This window comes from Notolepis coatsorum, assembly GCF_963971535.1.
Source record: "Notolepis coatsorum genome assembly, chromosome: 13".
Taxonomy (NCBI): Eukaryota; Metazoa; Chordata; class Actinopteri; order Aulopiformes; family Paralepididae; genus Notolepis; species Notolepis coatsorum.
Window position 1 is genome coordinate 48,789,406 of NC_140177.1, and position 22,355 is coordinate 48,811,760.

The 22,355-nt window shown below is 47.0% G+C and overlaps 1 protein-coding gene across 1 annotated transcript in view; it reads left to right on the plus strand.

Moving 5' to 3' along the window:
- The window catches only part of pth1r (parathyroid hormone 1 receptor), a 206,551-nt gene that overhangs the window by 165,976 nt on the left and 18,220 nt on the right, over nucleotides 1-22,355 (plus strand). Inside the window, exon 7 of the mRNA XM_084328002.1 lies at nucleotides 15,602-15,755. Within this exon, the coding sequence (XP_084184128.1) occupies nucleotides 15,602-15,755 (154 nt within the window). The remainder of the gene's footprint in view (nucleotides 1-15,601; nucleotides 15,756-22,355) is intronic.

A 22,355-nucleotide genomic window follows, 5' to 3' on the forward strand; every position in this document is an offset into this window, starting at 1 on the left:
CGGCGCTCCACGCATGACCAAATGAGACATAATGATTTTACTGCAACAAATGTTATAATAAAACAAAGCCTTTCTATACATTTGTCTGGTTGAAAACTTTATTAACAGATTGCAGAATGTGTAGTTGGGTACGGAATGAGCAACGGAATGGAACCGAGCTAATGAACGGACTCGGAGTAATGCCTTGCTGCTATGGGTAATAATAATATGCTGATGTTATTGTCCATGTAACACTAACTATATAACGCTAATGCCACAAAACGAATGCCTTGTTAATCATAAGTAGTTACTTTGATGCAGTAGATTGTGTGTGTGTGTGTGGGGGACGGCAGGCGTTGTGCAGGTAGGTCGCGAGTGAATTTTTTTTTGCCTTTTGACGCTACACAAATTGATGGGTATTTATCGGCGACTGCTATCGGCACATTTGAGCTTATCGGCCGATAGGCCGATAGCAGTCAACAAGGCACTTATCGGCCGATACCGATACCCGACCGATATATCGGTGCACCCCTAGATTTGACCATTTTTCACCCCTTGGCCATACATGGATGCCAACATGAATCTGAAGGAAATCCTAACATGCAAGGTGTCTAAATGATGTGTTTCTTAATGGGGAATTCAAATATGAGTTCATTTTTGGGATAGGATAACTCTAACCTACATCATTTTGGATTTCAAAATGGCCGATTTTACCATTTTTCACCCCTTGGCCATACATGGATACCAACATGAATCTGAAGGAAATCCTAACATGCAAGGTATCTAAATGATGTGTTTCTTAATGGGGAATTCAAATATGAGGTCATTTTTGGGATAGGATAAATATAACCTGCATAATTTTGGATTTCAAAATGGCTGATTTTACCATTTGAACCCATTGGTATTGTATTACAAAATTGCAAAGATAAAAAATATATGGGAAATCATTTATAATGACAAAGCCATCAAATTTATTAACAAGTGAACTGTATATAACTGGATACAACTCCAAAGATCAATAATAATAATACTAACAATAATAAATTGTATTTGTAATGCACACAACCACCTAAGTGCTAAATCTCGATCTCCTGACTTCTTGAACTTTGCCAGGTTCCAATATCTTGATTGGACTCATTCTTGGATGGCAAGATCTCCTACTGTACTGCTTTAGCCACCAACCTACAAACACAAACTTAAATTTGATGGCTTTGTCATTATAAATGATTTCCCATATATTTTTTATCTTTGCAATTTTGTAATACAATACCAATGGGTTCAAATGGTAAAATCAGCCATTTTGAAATCCAAAATTATGCAGGTTATATTTATCCTATCCCAAAAATGACCTCATATTTGAATTCCCCATTAAGAAACACATCATTTAGACACCTTGCATGTTAGGATTTCCTTCAAATTCATGTTGGCATCCATGTATGGCCAAGGGGTGAAAAATGGTAAAATCTGCCATTTTGAAATCCAAAATGATGTAGGTTAGAGTTATCCTATCCCAAAAATGAACTCATATTTGAATTCCCCATTAAGAAACACATCATTTAGACACCTTGCATGTTAGGATTTCATTCAGATTCATGTTGGCATCCATGTATGGCCAAGGGGTGAAAAATGGTCAAATCGGCCATTTTGAAATCCAAAACAATGTAGGTAGGAGTTATCCGATTAGAAAAAGAATCCCATATTTGAATTCCCCACAAAAAAACACATATTTTAGACACCCCACTCGATTGATTTTCCAAAAAAAAAAAAAGTATGGCCCGCCCTAGTGGAGGGGGATAGGGAGGGCAGGTTGCGTCTGAGTGAGACTGTTTGAGTTGGGGTGAAGACCTTTCGGTTAAGCATGAGAGTTAGTGAGAAGGATATGAAGGAATGGTCAGATACATGTAGGGGAGTTACCGTGGTGCTAATGATGCTGGAGTTACGGGAAAATATGAGATCCAAGGAGTTGCCTGCTTTGTGGGTGGGAGGCATGGCAGTGGGAGTCAGGTCAAACGATTGTAGGAGGGAGACTACTATGACTGACTGAGATGAGTCAGGCAGGTTGAAGTCGCCCAATAGAAGGAGAGGGGTACCATCTTCCGGTAAGGAGCTTAGAAGCATGTCCAGCTCATCTGTGAAGTGATCGAGTGGACCTGGTAGAGTGTAACAATGGTGAGATTGAAAGGATTAGAGACAGATACTGCATGATATTCGAGAGAGGAGAGTGACAGTTCTGGGAGTGGTGTTACGTATGTAGCCCATGAAGGAGATGTCATGAGTCCAGTGCCTCCACCCCGTCTGGAGGGTCGAGGTGTGTGAGTGAAGTTATAGTTTGTAGATAATGCTGCAGGTGTTGATGAGTTATTGGGGGTTATCCAGGTCTCAGTTAGAGCCAGGAGCTGCAGATTTAGACTATGGGCGTAGGCAGTAATGAAGTCAGCTTTCTTGACTGCTGATTGACAATTCCATAAGCCTCCCCGTACTGTGACAGGTGTATTAGTGGCTGTAGGAGGGTAGGAGAGATTAGCCGGGTTGCTAGCAAACTGCCGTGGGTGGGTTGAATCTGTTCTAGAGAGCATGCACGCTGGTGCCGCGTGCTGAAAATTGATTCTCCTAGTTCCTGACCGCTCGCACAGTCAAACAGCCTGGGGGACACATATGGGAAAAGCTTATATTATCTCCGTGAAAACGGGTCTGATCATCCCAAGACTGGTAAAATAGATTCCTTACCTGAGATCAGATGGTATCCAAATGGATTATTCCAATTCCTGATCGCCATTCCGAAAATCAATCCTTTTATTGATCCAATGCTACGCACTGTAAAGACATATTACACGCTGTCCTGAGGGTCCAGAATGAATCTGATCGGCTCCGGTTACATGCGTGAGAAGTAAAATGTGGATTCCGGAGTTTTTTTTTCTCATCCATTTTCATTGAGTCCAATCCAAAAGGGTGCATTACCATCTGGGAGACGATAGGGGGCGCTTTTTCACATTTGAGCGCCTGGTGGGGCAGGCTTACCAACGGTAGACTCGGTTGATGAAATATGAATTCAGATCACTAATAAAAAAAAAACGAATATTCTCGTGATGGGCATTCAACCCTGCGGGCTGATAACCAGAGAAATCTCGTTATGGGCATTCAAAGTGTTAAAGGAAAACTCCAACATTTTGGGAAATTTGCTTATTTAACATCTTCCCTGGAGTTAGACAAGAAGATACATACCTTTTTTGTCTCTGTGCATGCATTAGGCTTAGGGAACAGCCGCTCCGTTAGCGTAGCTTAGCTTCATCCCTGGAAGTGGGTCAGAGTTGTAGCCTGATGTTCCCTACAGTGCCCTACAGTCACGAAATACACTCCAAATACAACTCCAAAACGTTCCTGTAAACATATTGTGACCTGTGGATTTACCACGTGGAGAAATAAAAAAAAAATTAATTTGAAAATTACGTTTTCTAAGCAAATATACTCGGAACTATTTTTTGCCTAACCACTCGTCTCTGGGCGCAGTCAGTGATTTCAACGTGTCGCCGTGTTTGTTGACATTCTCATTCATTCAAAGGATCTGAACCGATTGAAGTTTATGGATACCATGACTTAAACTCCTCTTACCTTGACGATTAAAAGCCTCCCCAATTTAGAAAACAGTATTCCAATGGCTGGTCTTGATAGGCTGCTAGCTAACGGAGCTAACCAACAAACACAGAACCGGGCGGACACTAAAGTAAATAACGAGAGCAATGACTTCCTTTCGGGGGGGTTTCAAAATAAAAGAGCGACGTCTATACCAGCGGAATACGTTTATTTTGTACATTATCTAACGTTAACACGAACCTAAACTAACTTTAGGTTAGTTGTAACGTTAGTTTAGGTTTGTGTTAACGTTAGATAATGTAAAAAATAAACGTATTCCACTGCTATAGACGTTGCTCTTTTATTTTGAAACCCCCCAGAAAGGAAGTCATTGCTCTCGTTATTTACTTTAGTGTCCGCCCAGTTCTGTGTTTGTTGGTTAGCTCCGTTAGAGAGTTAGAGAGTTCCCATGTTTGTAGTGGGCGGAGATGGAGCAATAAATATATTGTCCGTTTAGGTAGTCCGTTTAGGTGGGAGTCAGACACACTCAGTGATGGAAGTTCCTAGTTGGGAGTCTGGCAGCAGTCCCTGCTCACTGTTGTGGAGCCTGATGGCCGCTGGTATGAAGGATTGGCCGAGGCGGTTAGTTGAGTGTCGGGGGGGTATGAGTCTGTGACTGAACGTGAGCAACGACCAGGACCGTGACACACAACACAGGCAACTGCCATAATGACAAAATTTGGGAGACAATTGGAGAAACGGGAGAAAATGTATATTGCAGTGGGAATGAAAGAGTTTTTGTCACGATTTCACTCTGGCTAGTGGTGGGAGTAACTGAAGGGAGTGGTGACGGTGGTGTGAAGGGTCCTTAGTGATGACGTTTGCCTTCCTTTGCACTGCTTGACTGAAACAGGTCTGGGAGTTGGGTCTGAGTGGTGCTGCTGATTCCCCCCCCCTTGCTTTTCTTCTGTAAGGAGATTGTACCGAGATGCTTTTCAGTGATTTTGCGGGAGAAGAGAAGCATTCTCCTCAGGGGCATGATCCACCACTGTGGATCAACATATATATATATATGACCTGTTTACAGTTGATGTATTGCTGCTCGAGGGGGAACTCTGACTAGAATAGAAGTCACTTTGTTTTGCCAGTGCAGTGCAGACACCACTCCACGGGGGTCCTTGAAATGGGGGATGTTTTCATTGCACTAATATATTCTATAGAAGTTAGAGAGTGAATATGAATAAATGATGGTAAATGGTGCATTTATATATCGCTTTTATCCAAAGTGCTTTACAATTTGTTCCTCACATTTTACCCGTTCCCTCAGACCTCACACATTCACACACCGACGGCGGAGGCGACCATGCAAGGTGCCAACCTGCTCATCGGGAGCAGTTAGGGGTTAAGTCAGTGTCTTGCTCAAGGACACTTCGACATGCTGCGCGGGAGGCGTGAATATTAAAGGCAACCAACTTGTGTCTAACCACGCCCAACTTGCGTCTAGCCACGCCCCGCGGCGACGCGGCAGCATTATGTAGCAGTAATCCGGCATTTTTTACTATCCAGAACTAGCTCAATTGGCAGCGCTGCATTGCTGTGGATCCTACGGCCCGTTGCTGGCAAGTTCGATTCCCTTCAATTTTTTTTTTTTTTTTAACGTGCATTCGCATTCTTTCGCCGTTAAGTTTAGGCATAACTTTAAGCATTGTTTCGGAGTTGGTTAAGGTTAGGCATTGTTTCGGAGTTGCTTAAGGTTAGAAGGGTTAAGTTTAGGCGCTGTTAAGGAGCTGGTTAATGTTAGAGTTTGTCTTAGAGAATGGCAATATTTTTTAACATGCATTCTTTCGCCGGTTAAGTTTAGGCATTGTTTCGGAGTTGGTTAAGGTTAGGCATTGTTTCGGAGTTGCTTAAGGTTAGAAGGGTTAAGTTTAGGTGCTGTTAAGGAGCTGGTTAAGGTTAGAGTTTGTCTTAGAGAATGGCAATAGACAGCCTATTTCCGCGCTGCAGCGCGAGGCAATAGACAGCCTATTTCCGCGCTGCAGCTCTCTCGCGCTGCCGTGGTCACATTGGCCAATCAGAGAAACGCTAAACACAAGTTGGTTGCCTAAAATATTCACGCGCCCGGGAGGAGTGGGAATCGAACCAGGACCCTCCAGATTACCTGACGACTGCTCTACCTCCCGAGCCACTGTCGCAGGGGCTTTGTCGCCCCTATTATGAGAGTTATTACAGTGAGAAAGTGCATACATGTTATTGCAGTAAGAGAGTGTATAAGAGAGACTATTCTATGTTCTCTGTTATCTCTCCACCTGCAGTATAGACTGCTGTTCTCTTCTCAGATGGGGCTTCCTGGGACATAATCCTATTAAAATGAGGTCCTTTGCCAATTACGTATCAAGTTGGAGGTCCTTGACATGAAAAAGTTGCACAATGGATCTGGACGTGGTTTTGTTTAGGTGTGATAAGCACTTTCTTCCTTGGGGGGGGGGGGGGGTCTAATGAGGAAGCGTTGCCGTGCAAAGTCTCCCACTTTCACTCACTGTTATGGTTTGACACCGACCCCAAACGCAACGACACAAGAGAGTAGGATTCAGAGTTGCCAAAAACAAGGGCTTGTTTATTAAGACTAAATAAACAGCACAGACTTGGAAGAGTTCAAAACAAAGACTGGAATACAAGCAAGGATGAATGTTGCTGCTCTGCAGCTTCTCCCGGGATGGTAGTCAGGGGAAGCAGACGCTGACGTCAGACCTCTCACGGCAGAATCTCCGAGGTGGTTGCGGGACCGAGAGAGAGAGAGAGGGAGCGAGTTAACTCAGAGTGCAGGTGGAACAGAGCAGGTGAACAGGAGAGGTGACTTGTACCCGAAAACAGAGTTATCCAAGTGACTGAATCTTCGGTGTAAATACACACTGTGAGTAACGTTCCAAACACAATCCCAAGTGATAGATATCTTCGGTGCGAAATAAACACTGTGAGCGAAGTCCCAAAATACAAATCCAATGTGATAATATCTTCGGTGTGTAAACACACAGTGGGAGATGTTAGGCCAAAATATTATCCCAATGAAACAATCCAAAAAAGGCTAAACGCTGGGTGAGTGACTGTCTGATAAAAAGCTGGAAATCTTCAGTGTTATATAAACACACGAAAAACGGAATTGGATCAAAGACAGTCATAAAAAACTCACCCAGGCGTTGTGCGTAAAGAGCGTTGGAACAGAATGGAGCGAGCGCGTTGCCTCTGGGAAAGGGTGTCCAAGAGGAATGCTTCTTGAATATCCTGGAGGCAAAGCACAGGGAAACAACAGCAGGCAGCAGGAACGGCGAATGCAACTGAAATATCAAAACGATCCAACAAAACTTGAATGGGGAAACGGGGTATAAATAATACGGGAATGCTTAATTGACAAGCAGTGACAGCTGAGGGATGTGATTGATAAGCGTGTGGACGGGGGAGAACCAATCAACGACGTCTCTGGGAAGAAGCGTGTGAATAGGGGAATGAAATGATTAACAGAAAACAAATGGAAAAAGAGCGAGTAGGCTTAAAGGAACAGAGCGAGTAAGTGAGCAAAGGACAAAAACCTCACAGTACCCCCCCCTCCACGGGAGCCACCCGGCGACCAGGCCGACCCGGCTCGTCAGGATGGGCACGATGGAAGTCAGTGATCAAGCCGGGATCCACGATGAGCTGCCGGGAGACCCAGCTACGCTCCTCAGGGCCGTAACCCTCCCAGTCCACCAGGTATTGGAACCCCCGGCCCCGCCGACGAACGCCCATCAACCGGCGGACCTGCCACTGGGGGTGACCATCCACCAATACGGGAGGCGGAGGATCAGGAGCTGGAGGCATAAGGGGACTGAGGGAGACGGGCTTAACCCGGGAGACATGGAACACGGGGTGAATGTGCATGGACGCAGGAAGTTTCAGGCGTAGGGCCGCCGGACTGAGTACCTTCAGGACCTCGAAAGGTCAGACGAAACGGGGGTTGAGCTTCTTGGCCGAGGACCGAAGCGGGAGGTCCCTTGCGGAGAGCCACACCCTCTGCCCAGGGAGGTAAGTCGGCGCAGGAACCCGGCGCCGGTCAGCACCACGACAGGCGCGCTCAGATGTCCGGAGCAGCGCGGTCCTGGTGATCTCCCAAACTCGTCGGCAGCGGTCGAGGTGGTCCTGCACGGAGGGAACTGCCACTTCCGCCTCCTGTGCGGGGAAAAGAGGGGGTTGGTAGCCCAGGGAAACCTCAAATGGTGAGAGGCCGGTGGCGGAACTGACCATTGAATTGATGGAGTATTCAACCCAGGGAAGGAAACGGCTCCAGGATGCCGGTCTCTCGGCTGCCACACACCGAAGAGCAGACTCCACGCTCTGGTTCATCCTCTCCGTCTGTCCGTTAGTCTGGGGATGATAACCAGAGGAAAGACTGACCGTCGCCCCCAATCCCTTGCAAAAGGCCCGCCATACCTGGGAGGTGAACTGGGGCCCCCGGTCAGAGACGATGTCCTGGGGAAACCTGGAGGGTGCCTGGTGTGAGGCCTTGCTGCGGGCACAGACCGCGCAGGCCAATACGAACTCCTTGACGTCGTTCCGCATGGTGGGCCACCAGAAACGACGAGCCAGGAAGGAGAACGTGCGATGGACGCCAGGGTGGCAGGCGAACCGGCTGGCATGGCCCCAAAGCAGTACCCGGGACCGGACAGAGTCGGGGACGAAGAGACGATGAATAGGAACGTTGCTTGGAGCACGCTGGAAGCGTAGGGCACGTCTAACCACACCCTCGATGCCCAAGGTGATGGCTCCAACCACTCGGGCCTCCGGGAGGATGGGAGTAGGGTCCTCAGAGGGTGGAGCCCCCGTGGAGTGTAACCAGGACAGGGAGTCGGCCTTCGTGTTGCGGGAACCGGGGCGAAAGGTCAGCGAGAAGTCGAACCGACTGAGGAAACTGGCCCATCTCGCCTGCCGACCGTTGAGGCGCCTGGAAGCGCGGATGAACGTCAGGTTCTTGTGGTCCGTCCAGATGGTAAAAGGCTCCTCGGCCCCCTCTAGCCAATGACGCCACTCCTCCAACGCAGCCACGACCGCCAGCAGCTCCCGATTGCCGGTGTCGTAGTTCCTCTTGGCAGGGAGGAAACGACGCGAGTAGAAGGCGCAAGGATGTACCTTCTGGTCCGAAAGAGAACGTTGGGATAGGACAGCGCCCAGTCCAGTATCCGAGGCGTCCACCTCCACAATGAACTGTCTCTTGGGGTCAGGGTGGAGCAGGATAGGGGCGGAAGTGAACCTCTTCTTGAGGGAGCGGAACGCAGCACATGCCGCTGGGGACCAGTCGAACGGCAGAGCGGGGGAGGTCAGCTTGGTAAGTGGCTCCGCCACTTGACTGTAGTTCCGGATGAACCTTCGGTAGAAGTTGGCGAACCCGAGGAAACTCTGTAACTCCTTCCGAGTGGTGGGTTCAGGCCAATCCTCCACAGCTTGGATCTTGCGAGGATCCGCTCGGGTCAAGCCCTTCTCAACGATGAAGCCCAGGTAGTCGACGGAGTCGGAGTGGAAACGGCACTTCTCCGCCTTGACGAAGAGCTGATTGTGGAGGAGGCGCTCCAGCACACGGCGGACATGCTGGATGTGTTCCTCGAGGGTCCTGGAGAAGATGAGGATGTCGTCCAGGTACACCACCACGAACACCTCCAGCATGTCACGAAGGACGTCGTTCATGAGTGCCTGGAATACCGCCGGGGCGTTGGTGAGGCCGAACGGCATCACTAGGTACTCGTAGTGGCCCCTGGGGGTCTTGAAGGCGGTCTTCCATTCATCGCCCTCACGGATACGGACAAGATGGTAGGCACTCCGGAGGTCCAGCTTGGTGAAGACGGAGGCCTGGGTCAGTGGCTCGAAGGTGGAGTTCATGAGAGGTAGAGGGTACTTGTTCTTGATGGTGATCTCGTTGAGCTGGCGATAGTCGATGCAGGGTCGCAGGTCCCCATCCTTCTTTCCAACAAAGAAGAAACCGGCCGCCACCGGGGAGGAGGAAGGCCGAATGAGTCCTGCTTCCAATGACTCAGAGATGTAGAGATCCATCGCCTTCTTCTCCGGAACGGTCAGACTGTAGAGGCGGCTGCCGGGAAGGGGAGCCCCTTGGCGGAGGTCGATGGCGCAGTCATAGGGGCGGTGAGGTGGAAGGGCCTGAGCCCTGGATTTACTGAAAACCTCCAAGAGGTCGTGGTACTCGGGAGGTATGGACGAGAGGTCCGGAGGCGACTCACCAGCGGGCCTCCGGGGCGGGGGACAGGACGCCGCCTGCAGACACAGGGCGTGACAGGAGGAGGTCCAGCCCTTGATGGTACCGGAGGACCAGGCGATGTGGGGCTCGTGCAGCGCGAGCCAGGGCCTACCCAGGACCACCGGGACAAGGGGGGATTGGGTGATGAGGAACTGGATTCTCTCGACGTGGTTCCCAGCGATGGTCAGCACGACTGGGCCGGTGCGTTGAGAGATGTCGGCCAGGCGGTGTTGGTCCAACGAAAAGATCTCCAAGGGCCTCACAAGGTCCTCAAGTGGGATGTTGGCTCGGGTAGCAAACTCGAAGTCGAGGAAGTTCTCGTCTGCCCCGGAGTCGATGAGGGCCTCCACCGTGGCTCGTTGGTCCCCCCAGGCCAGGGTGACGCTCATCAGATGGTCAGGTGGTGCGCGGCTCTGGGAATGGGAAAAACGGCTCACCAGGATTTCCCGGGGTCTCGGCGAGCCTGATCTTTTGGCCGGGTGGGGCAGTCGGCGATTCGGTGTCCCTCCCTTCCGCAGTAGAGGCAGAGACCGGACCTGAGCCTTGCCTCACGCTCCGCCTGGCTCAGATGAGAGCGTCCCAGCTGCATGGGTTCCTCCTCGCGAACCGAACGGGAGGACCCGCTACCACCAGTTGTGTTGAGGACAGGGCGTCCAGGAGTGACGTCATGCGTCCGGGGAATCCGGGGTACCTCAGGAGGTAACAGTCGGGTCCTCTCGCGCCTTCTCTCCTGGAGGCGTCCGTCGATGCGGATGACGAGGCTAAACAGGTCCTCGAGGGAGTCGGGCACCTCCCGGGTAGCGAGCTGGTCCCGGACTGCGTCACTGAGCCCCCTCAAGAAGGTTAGGCGAAGTGCAGGGTCGTTCCATCCACTCTCCACCGCCGCCAGTCGAAACTCCAGGACGTAGTCAGTTACCCTGCCGCTCCCCTGTCGGAAGGTCCCCAACCGGGCTCCAGGGTCCAGACCTCGGGCTGGATGGTGGAACACTCTGCGGAGCTCCGCCACGAAGTCTGGATAGGAGAAAACAAAATCTGCATCCATTGCCCAGGAGGAAGTGACCCACTGGGCGGCATGGCCTGAAAGCAAGTTCGTCATATAGGCCACTTGGGACCCTCTAGCAGTAAAACGGCTTGGTTGATGACGGAAAACCAACTCACATTGCATGATGAATGTGGCACACTCCTCGGGATTGCCGTCGAACAGCCGTGGGACGGAGAGACGGGGTTCCCGAGGTGCGGGATCAGCTGGGGCTGCGGGGAATGCTCCTGAAGGATGTGAGGGAAGTAAAGCATTAACGGTGTCGCTCAGCGAGTGAAGCTGAATGAGAATACCAGATTGTTGTCCCGCCAGAGCGGCCAGTGACTCTTGAATAGGCAGGACCTGTTCCCTGAGATCCTGCACCGCAGCCGCAGCCCTCTCTAGTTGGTGGCTGTGATCCCTGGTCAACTCGACTTGATTAGCAAGTGCGGTTCTGACCCTCTCTGTGTCGGCTGGGGTCGTCATTCTGGTTGGATCGTAATGTTATGGTTTGACACCGACCCCAAACGCAACGACACAAGAGAGTAGGATTCAGAGTTGCCAAAAACAAGGGCTTGTTTATTAAGACTAAATAAACAGCACAGACTTGGAAGAGTTCAAAACAAAGACTGGAATACAAGCAAGGATGAATGTTGCTGCTCTGCAGCTTCTCCCGGGATGGTAGTCAGGGGAAGCAGACGCTGACATCAGAGCCGCTCTGCAGACCTCTCACGGCAGAATCTCCGAGGTGGTTGCGGGACCGAGAGAGAGAGAGGGAGCGAGTTAACTCAGATTGCAGGTGGAACAGAGCAGGTGAACAGGAGAGGTGACTTGTACCCGAAAACAGAGTTATCCAAGTGACTGAATCTTCGGTGTAAATACACACTGAGTAACGTTCCAAACACAATCCCAAGTGATAGATATCTTCGGTGCGAAATAAACACTGTGAGCGAAGTCCCAAAATACAAATCCAATGTGATAATATCTTCGGTGTGTAAACACACAGTGGGAGATGTTAGGCCAAAATATTATCCCAATGAAACAATCCAAAAAAGGCTAAAAGCTGGAAATCTTCAGTGTTATATAAACACACGAAAAACGGAATTGGATCAAAGACAGTCATAAAAAACTCACCCAGGCGTTGTGCGTAAAGAGCGTTGGAACAGAATGGAGCGAGCGCGTCGCCTCGGGGAAAGGGTGTCCAAGAGGAATGCTTCTTGAATATCCTGGAGGCAAAGCACAGGGAAACAACAGCAGGCAGCAGGAACGGCGAATGCAACTGAAATATCAAAACGATCCAACAAAACTTGAATGGGGAAACAGGGTATAAATAATACGGGAATGCTTAATTGACAAGCAGTGACAGCTGAGGGATGTGATTGATAAGCGTGTGGACGGGGGAGAACCAATCAACGACGTCTCTGGGAAGAAGCGTGTGAATAGGGGAATGAAATGATTAACAGAAAACAAATGGAAAAAGAGCGAGTAGGCTTAAAGGAACAGAGCGAGTAAGTGAGCAAAGGACAAAAACCTCACACTCACCATGCTTTGTCTGAACAGACACACCAAGCTTTTACCAGGCTTTCACCTGAACAGAGAGCTGCCAGGCTTTTCCCTGTTTGTGTGACGTTTTAAGAAAGGAAAGAGAAAGAAAAGGTGTAAAGATTTAGGTACCCAGGTTACGATGTTGTTGATGCTTAGATGCACAATTCTACAACAGTGACTCACGGTACATCCGCGGGGGGGGGGGGGGGCACTCTCTCATTGACGGAACACAGTGTGAGAAGAGCATTTATGCGGGTGAACACCCGGAAAGCAGCTGGCCCAGATGGGATAACAGGACAGATACTTAAGTCCTGTGCTAACCAGCTAGCCCCAGTGTTCACCACCATATTCAATCTATTCCTGGCTAAGTCCGTGGTCCCTGCCTGCTTCAAGGTGTCCACTATAATCCTGGTACCAAAAAACTCCTCCCCAGCAGGTCTTAATGAGTACAGACCAGTGGCACTCACCTCTGTGGTCATGAAATGTTTTGAGAGGCTGGTTAACCCTTGTGTACCCCTGGTCATGTTTTCTACTTTTTTGAGATATTTTGAGTGTGTGTGAGCACAGCGGTGTCTGTGTTTATTATTATTTCATGAAATTGGGTAAATATCTTAATTTTACATATATGTTCATTGTCTTAAAAGCTTATAACATGAAACACTCTAGAAAAATAGTTACAGTATTTACTGCCTTGTTTACCCCTGGTCCCTTTTTCTACTCTCCGTCCGCTCCAATGTTAAAACGGCATTTTTAACCATTTTTAAATATGCTCTTATTCGTTCAATTCTCGATATATCTACCAAATCCTTGCATATTCCATGAGCTAAGGACCCTATCTAGGTCAGGATGTGCTGTTACCGATGTAAAACGCATGGTGGCGTAATCGCTCCACAGATAACTTTGCCACAATTCAAGGGAGGTGAGATATGCTGTACCGGGCAGCTAGTGATTGAAACGCCGGAGACATCGTTTGGGGTGGTGGTGGGGGGGGGGCGAGTGGATTTTCTGAGACAGAACCAGATACGAACCAGACCGCGCAGTCGACAGCGCGCCATACGCCGAAATACAAGCCCCCCATCGCCGGCGCGCGCCAACGAGGAAGTGTCATGCACGGAGCAAGTCTGGTTCTCTTCCCAACAGCGAGGCGTGTCCAATATTTCTGCCGCATAACAACATGGAACAGCCCGCACCAGATTTGGGTAAGTTGAGCGCTTAGTAACGTTTCGCCTCAACGCCGTTTCTGGCGAACTAGTCATTGAATCTTTAATATTTTTTTTTTAAATAGTAAACAGTTAAAATTATATGGCTTTAAACATGATGTATCATTTCATCTCTTAAGCCCAGTGAGTTCCACCATTGGGATTACATTTGTGCCTCCCTCCCCAGTGATATGGACCCTTTGCAATTTGCATACAGGTCAAACAGGTCGACTGACGATGCGGTCTCTCAGGTACTACACACATCCTCTCTCACCTAGACAGCCAGAAGGGGGGCTATGTGAGACTGTTGTTCATTGACTATAGCTCAGCGTTCAACACCATAGTCCCCACCAGACTGGTGGACAAGCTGATCGAGCTGGGTCTGAGCTCCGCTCTGAGCGCCTGGATACTGGACTTTCTGAGTGAAAGGCCTCAGGCGGTCAGGGTGGGGGGTCAGACCTCCAACACCATCACCCTGAGTATCGGGTCCCCCCAGGGCTGTGTTCTGAGCCCCCTGCTGTATTCACTCTACACGCATGACTGTGTGACCAGGTTCAGCTCCAACTCCATAGTGAAGTTTGCGGACGACACAGTGGTGGTGGGGCTGATATCTGACAACGACGAGAAGGCCTACCGGGAGGAGGTTGATGTACTGGCACGCTGGTGTCAGGACAACAGCCTGCTCCTGAACATTGGTAAAACCAAGGAGCTGATCGTGGATTTTAGGAGAACACAGCAGGGGACACACACGCCACTGTGGATAAATGGGGCTACCGTGGACAGGGTGAGCAGCTTTAAGTACCTGGGGGTCCACATCTGAGGACCTGACATGGACAACACACATAGACTCAGTCGTAAAAAGGTGAAGCAGCGCCTCTACCACCTGAGACAGTTAAGGAAGTTCAGAGTATCAGTGAAGATAATCCAGTCCTTCTACTCTGGAGCTGTAGAGAGCATCTTGACTGGAGACATCACTGCCTGGTATGGAAACAGCAAGGCACAGGACAAGAAGGCCCTACAGAGAATGGTGCGCTCAGCTGAGCGTACTACGGGTATTGCACTACCACCCCTGCAGGTCTTATATAACAAGAGGTGCAAATCCAGACCCTGCAGAATAATGAAAGACCCTCACCACCCCAACAACAGCCTGTTCAAGCTGCTGCGGTCAGGCAAACGCCTGCGCACACCAGCAACTAGGACAGAGAGACTTCGGCTCAGCTTCTTCCCCCAGGCCATCAGAGTCTTGAACACTGAACTCTCCACACACAAGCACACACACAACACACATACTGTAAACGCTCACACAAACAGACACTTTAGCACGAACACACAGACTGCACATGCACACACTCAACGGTCACTTTTTACACAATGAAAAGGTCACTTTAAAAAAAAAAGAACGGGAGTGGTTCTTGTATAGTAAATAGATGGATATAGCAAGATAGCATAAGGATAGTATAACTGTATATTGTATAGTATTGTATAGTAGTGTACATAAGACCCAGTGCCTCATCCGTAGATATCACTGTATTGCACTATCGCAGGACCTTAGCATGTCTTTACCATGCTTTTTGTAAACTTTATGTACATTATACCTGTTATGTCTCATTCTATGTCTTATTCTTATTTAATTTTTTGTATCCACTTTTTCTCCTCTTTTTCTATTTTTTTTCCCATCCCAATTTAGCCGTGCCAATTCTCCGCTCCCCTGTCTTGAACGTTGCTTGCATGTGCCGGTTGTAGGGAGGATTTTCAATCAATCAAATTTGATTGATTGAAACTTTTATTAACAGATTGTAGAATGGGTAGAATACAGTATGGCTCAATACACACAATTGTTAAGGGGATGCAGACCAGAGAAAGACTTTCGTCTTGTTCACACCAGGGTCCCCCATTTTCAATTCATAATGAATTGTAAGTAGGGTGCAACTAGCACCGTGCAATCCATTCTTTGTGGATCTAGCTTTTAGAATTTCAAGCTCACCGTCTGTCGTCTGTTGTATGTTTACTCAGATTGGCTGCAAGGCAGCTGTCACCCTCTTCCTGTACTTCCTGGCTACCAATTACTACTGGATCCTGGTGGAGGGACTATATCTCCACAGCCTCATCTTCATGACCTTCTTCTCTGACAGGAAGTATCTGTGGGGGTTCACACTGATTGGATGGGGTGAGTTCCACTCACTTACCTCTCACCGGGGAGCTCATTTGCATACTTCTCTGTGTAGATTACCAAGTTCAATTCCATTAAACTGCATGATGTTCCTGATGTTCTGATCATTATACTGATCAGCACCTTGTGGTTGTGTGTTGTTTATGTGTTGTTAAGTCTTGTTGAACATGATGTTCCCACTACTCACACACACACACAGACACACACACACACACACACACACACACACACACACACACACACACACACACACACACACACACACACACACACACACACACACACACACACACGCACACACTCATCCACACACAAACTCACACACACAGAGGGAACTATGCTCACACTATCACACACACAAACAACGCATCACAATCAGGGTGACAGTGGCTCAGGAGGTAGAGCGGTCATCTGGTAATCAGCAGTTCCTTGTTCGATTACAGCTCCTCCTGGCAGCGTGTCAAAGTGTCCTTGAGCAAGACACTTAACCCCTAACTGCTCCTGATGAGCAGGTTGGCACCTTGCACACCGCCGTCGGTGTGTGAGTGAATGTGAGGCATAAGTTGTAAAGAGCTTTGGATAAAAGCGCTATATAAATGGAGCCATTTGCCAATCAATACATACTGCACACACACAGCAAGAAACTCTACACACTGCACCTTACACACACCATAACCACACCATTATCACTGTACTATATATATATTTTAAATATTTTATACAGCGTTATATATTGCATTACATTGCAATGCTACTCAATTGTTATTTTTGTTGTTACTTTATGCTACCTCTATTGCCTCAGTGTATTCAATTACATTTTCTGCCTTATTTTATTTTAAGTAAATGCTATTGCTGCTGTATATGGTCAAGGAGCCAAAACCTAAGAATGTCACTCTCCTGTTCCCCTGTACATGAACATGTGGCAAATTAAACAATCTGAATGTGGTTAGTGTGATTCCTGTGTAAAAATCAGAGAAAGAGAAAAGTAAAATCCAAAGCTGTCAAATGCATTGTTGTTATTTTAAGAACCGGAACAAAGGAAGAAGAAGAAGAAGAAGAAGAAGAAGTCTTTATTTGTCATGCAGATTTTTTAACACGCACACATGTGATGGCCGACCCACAGGAACACACACACACATGCACTGAGTCGCTGAATGAAATGTTCTCTGCACTTCCCATTCCGTCGTCCTTCCCCCCAAGGGCAGCCGGGAGCAGACGAGGGCTGCAGCTTGTGCCGCGCCCGGGGACCAATCCAAATGCTCCTGTTCGTCTTCGTCAGTGTTAGCGATCTGTTGTGCATGTTTTTCCATTGGGTGCGTGTATCTTATCGGGAGGGGAAACCCTTGCGAGCACGGGGAGAACTAGCCCCTTACGTGACTGCGATGTGCAAGCCAGGGGCTGGCTTTTTAATACCAGGCTCGTTTGGAGCACCAAGCACTACTTCCCAGCTCGGGTGGGTCAAAAATATATCAGATATGAATTTCAAATGTACCCAACGTACAATATGGGTTTCACACAGCGAGGCGCTGGGGTCTGGAAGCTCGGAGTTGCTAATAAACAGTTTAAATCATTGTTACAAAACGAGTGGTACTCAGAGCGAGCCATGTATTTCCGCCGTTGGTGTCACAGTGCATGCGCAGCTCTGTGATGCCGCGTTCACATTACGTGGGAATCAAATCAAATCAAATGTATTTGTAAGGCCCGACAACACACGTTAATGTCCCCATGGGCCGTACACGTCTTCTTTAAACAAGTCAAGAAGAAACATTTAAACAAGTCAAGAAGAAACATAACAATAAGTCAAGAACAGAACAAGAACACCATAAGGTCCAACAAATTAAAAATAAATGCAAATAAATGAACGAATGCAAGCACTCCCAGACATACCCCACGCAAAGGTAAGGAAAAACTCACTAAAACCTAACAATAGGGAAAAATGCTCCACAGGCAGTGTGGAGGAGAGAAACCTTAGAAGGGCCATTCAAGGGGGGATCTCCCTTCTTAGATGTCGGTGATAGTAGTGTTGCAGACTAACAGTTGGTAAGCATGCACTCAAGTGTGTAGTGAAACACAGATGAGTGCATGCAATAGCAACTGAACATTTTGAAAGATTAAAGATAGAGCTGATAGCGATAGCAACTGAACATTTTGAAAGATTAAAGATAGAGCTGATAGCGAATCTATTTGAGGGAAGAAGCGGAAGAACCAGAGGACATCTCGTTGCTACAACTAGGAAGCCTTCACGCGTTGACTCGATGAAACGCCCACATCCATACTTCCGCAATTCGTGACGCGAAGTGGGAGATATCGGGGTCTATAAAAAAAAATCCCATATGTCCTAGTAGGAATTACCACTAGGAGGCTGACGTGAATGGTTTTTCCCAGTCGGAAGCTGGTTCTTCCGCTTCTTCTCATGTAACGTGAACGCGGCATCACAGAGCTGCGCATGCGCTGTGACACCAACGGCGGAAATACATGGCTCACTCTGAGTACCACTCGTTTTGTAACAATGATTTAAACTGTTTATTAGCAACTCCGAGCTTCCAGACCCCAGCGCCTCGCTGTGTGAAACCCATATTGTACGGTGGGTACATTTGAAATTCAAAAACTGGCTAACGTTATAGATAGCGAATGTTAACTAACGTTTGCAAACAAAGCTAACGTTATCCAGTTGACATTACATTGGCAGAACACCATTTCATTTTTATAAATGAATTATATATATATATATAAAAAAACTAGGGATGCTCGATATTGGCTTTTTTACCGATATCGATATACCGATATTGTCCAACTCTTAATTTCCGATATCAACTGATACCGATATATGCAGGGTTTCCCCCCCAAAAAAACGGAATAATTTCAGGTAATTAACATTACATATCTCTTGTTGTGGAATTAACACAACATTGTGCATACTTTTGACAATAAATAAAATCAGAATTTGTTCTTACTTGCTTGCCTGGGTAAATAAAGGTTATAGAAATGTAAAAAAAAATTGGGATGCTCGATATTGGCTTTTTTACCTATACCGATATTGTCCAACTCTTAATTTCCGATACCGATATCAACCGATACCGATATATGCAGGGTTTCCCCCCCAAAAAACTGAATAATTTCAGGTAATTAACATTACATATCTCTTGTTGTGGAATTAACACAACATTGTGCATACTTTTGACAATAAATAAAATCAGAATTTGTTCTTACTTGCTTGCCTGGGTAAATAAAGGTTATAGAAATGTAAAAAAAAATTGGGATGCTCGATATTGGCTTTTTTACCTATACCGATATTGTCCAACTCTTAATTTCCGATACCGATATCAACCGATACCGATATATGCAGGGTTTCCCCCCCAAAAAACTGAATAATTTCAGGTAATTAACATTACATATCTCTTGTTGTGGAATTAACACAACATTATGCATACTTTTGACAATAAATAAAATCAGAATTTGTTCTTACTTGCTTGCCTGGGTAAATAAGGTTATAGAAATGTAAAAAAATATATATATATATATATTTTTATTTTTTGAAAACCGATACCGATATTTTCCGATATCACATTTGAATGCCAATATCGACCGATAATATCGGACATCCCTAAAAAAATATATATATATATATTTTAAAACCGATACCGATATTTTCCGATATCACATAATGCTAATATCGGTAGGCCGATAATATCGGACATCCCTAAAAAAACAGGATTCAAACCAGGTTTTTGGCAAGCCGTAGTGTTTCGGAGACAGGGATATTGCCGCTGTGCCACGGTCTCACACACAAAACACAGTTTGAATATTTTCATCTTATAGTACACCAATAAACAAAATCGTTGGTAAACAAACGTGAAAATGCTGAAAATATACACATTGACTGCTGATTTGACAGGATTTAACTGTTTAATTATTTTATTCAGCAACATTGCATGTTTAAACAAACTTATTGTTACCAAAAAGCATTACACTAACTTTCTTCTGATGAAATGAATGGACACAGAGCCGTGTGTCGGCCGTCTAATGAAGTTAGATTTGACACGTTTTAATATACACTTTGACTGCTGATTTGACACGTTTTACTTATTCATTCTTTAATTCAGAAATATTAATTCATACAGTCTGTAGACATAGGACGTTGTAGCGTCCGTCTAATGAAGTTAACATACTTTGTGCCTCCTGGCGGGCATATAACAGAACAAAAACCTGGTTTCCTAATTAATTCCCATGCCGTTAGACCACCGTGCGCTCGTCACGGCAAAATGGTTAGTAAGACTAATGGCTGCATCTGTAGAAGCCGTTGGGGGAAACTACACTATATAAAAAACAATATAACATGGGGGGTTTTAAAGAAATGGGGGCTTTACAGTTCCTGCATTGTACACACTGTGCGTGATTAATACATAAGCACAGCGCATACAATGTGGATGCTGTTCTGCCCAGTGTTGTCACTGCAAGCATCTCTAGAACATACAGTATGGAGATTTTTCTTTTGGAAATGCATCATGTTGCATCGCAAAATATGAAGGGAGAAAATAAGTCAGCAACTCTTTGGAGGTCAATGATTACATCTGTGCCTTTGTCCCCAGTAACATGGACCCATTGCAGTTTGCATACAGGACAAACATGTCCACTGACGATGCGGTCTCCCAAGTACTACACAACACACTATCTCAACTTGACAGTCAGAAGGGGGGCTATGTGAGATTGCTGTTCATTGGCTATAGTTCAGCTTTCAACACCATAGTCCCCACCAGACTGGTTGACAAGCTGATCGATCTGGGTCTGAGCTCCGCCATGAGCGCCTGGATCCTGGACTTTCTAAGTGACAGGCCCCAGGCGGTCAGGGTGGGGGGGGTCATACCTCCAGCAAAATCACCCTGAGTATCGGGTCCCCCCATGGCTGCGTTCTGAGCCCCCTGCTGTATTCACTGTACACTAGGCATGGGCGGTATGACGGTATTAAGGTATACCGGGGTATTTAGAGATACCGACGGTTAGGCCTGCCGCGATAAGCAATAAATCGATTAATTGCCGCGATAATTAAAATGAATGCAATGATTTTGACGGGCGCGATTAATTGCTATTTGCGCGTTTGTTTTAATGAGGTGGAACCAGTGCCCCTTGTCAGTCACTCTCCGTGTGGGTTGGCCGCTGGCGTTACTACAGAGCACAGCACGGGAGCTCCGTGGGGCAGTAGCAACGCCACATATTTAGCTTACCTACATTTCTCAATAGTGTTGCTCCTTTTAACCAAGTAGCGTTATTTGTAGTGTAACGTTAGAATAACACAGAATAACGTTAATACAATTACATGCATCATTGTTTACAATGAACGGGTGGGGCTAGTCAAAGCACTGGAGACGGGGACAAGTTAAACATGAATTAATTTATTATAACGGGTCGTTTTCGAGTCGTGCTGCAGTGCCTACGCACCACAGCTATTCTATTATATACGGCTTTGACGCGTCCTCCTCATCGTTGATTGCCTGTAGTAGCTGCATCTAACGTTAGTAGCTAACGTTAAAACTAAAAAACACAACCAGACGAGACAAGTTGTCGGCTAGGATAATCGCAACAATACTTCCGGTCCGGTCGGTGGGCTTCAAAATAAAAGTCTTAAACCGGAAAAGACGGAGCGGTGGGCTTCAAAATAAAAGTTTTGGGAAATAAATTTCTCAAATTTTTTTTTAACCGGTCGCAATAATATCGCTTATCGCGATATTTTCGGGGGCAATTAATCGCCCAGCAAAATTTGTTATCGTGGCAGGCCTACCGACGGTATTGAAAATCAATACCGTCAAAATCACAGATCCATTTCAGTTTATATTACAGTGAAACGGAGTTTTAACAGTGGTTGGTTGTAGTGCACTGCACACACGCGCCAGCAGAGGGCGAGACCAGTCCTCGAGTCACTAGTGGAGCGAGGCAGCGAGCCGCAGAGCTGGTTGTCTATACACAGGAGGAGGAGGGAAAACCCCGCTTCACTGGAAATTAAATGAGAGTCGAGACACGCTTACCGTTGCTGCCTGGTGCTGCGGGCTAACTGGCTGTTCTGAGAGCTAACTGTTGTGTATGTGTATCACAACGGTGGTCACGCTTTACGGTAATGTTGCGACAGTGCTGTGAAAATACCGTAAAACGTTGTGGTAACGAGAGTGTGTGTTGTTGTGGACTGGTGGAACAAGCAAATAAACGGTAAAACGTTACGTTGTGTTTTTGAATACACAATACTAACGTTACTAGTACTAGGGTGCTGCGGGGCTCCTGGCTACCATTCTGAGAGTTAACGTTAGTATCACTAGGATGCTGCAGGCTTCTGGCTAGTGGCTCCATTCTGAGAGCTAATGATAGTAGCACTCGGATGCTGCGGGCTAACTGGCCATCTCCGCGATTTGTTTACTTGGTAACACGGGTTGCCGACCCATACCGTTCAATACCGTACACCGGGGTATTATATAATCATTGTATAACGGTATGAAAAAAGTTATACGGCCCAAGCCCACTGTACACACATGACTGTGGCCAGGTTTAGCTCCAACTCCATAGTGAAGTTTGCGGACGACACGGTGGTGGTGGGGCTGATCTCTAACAATG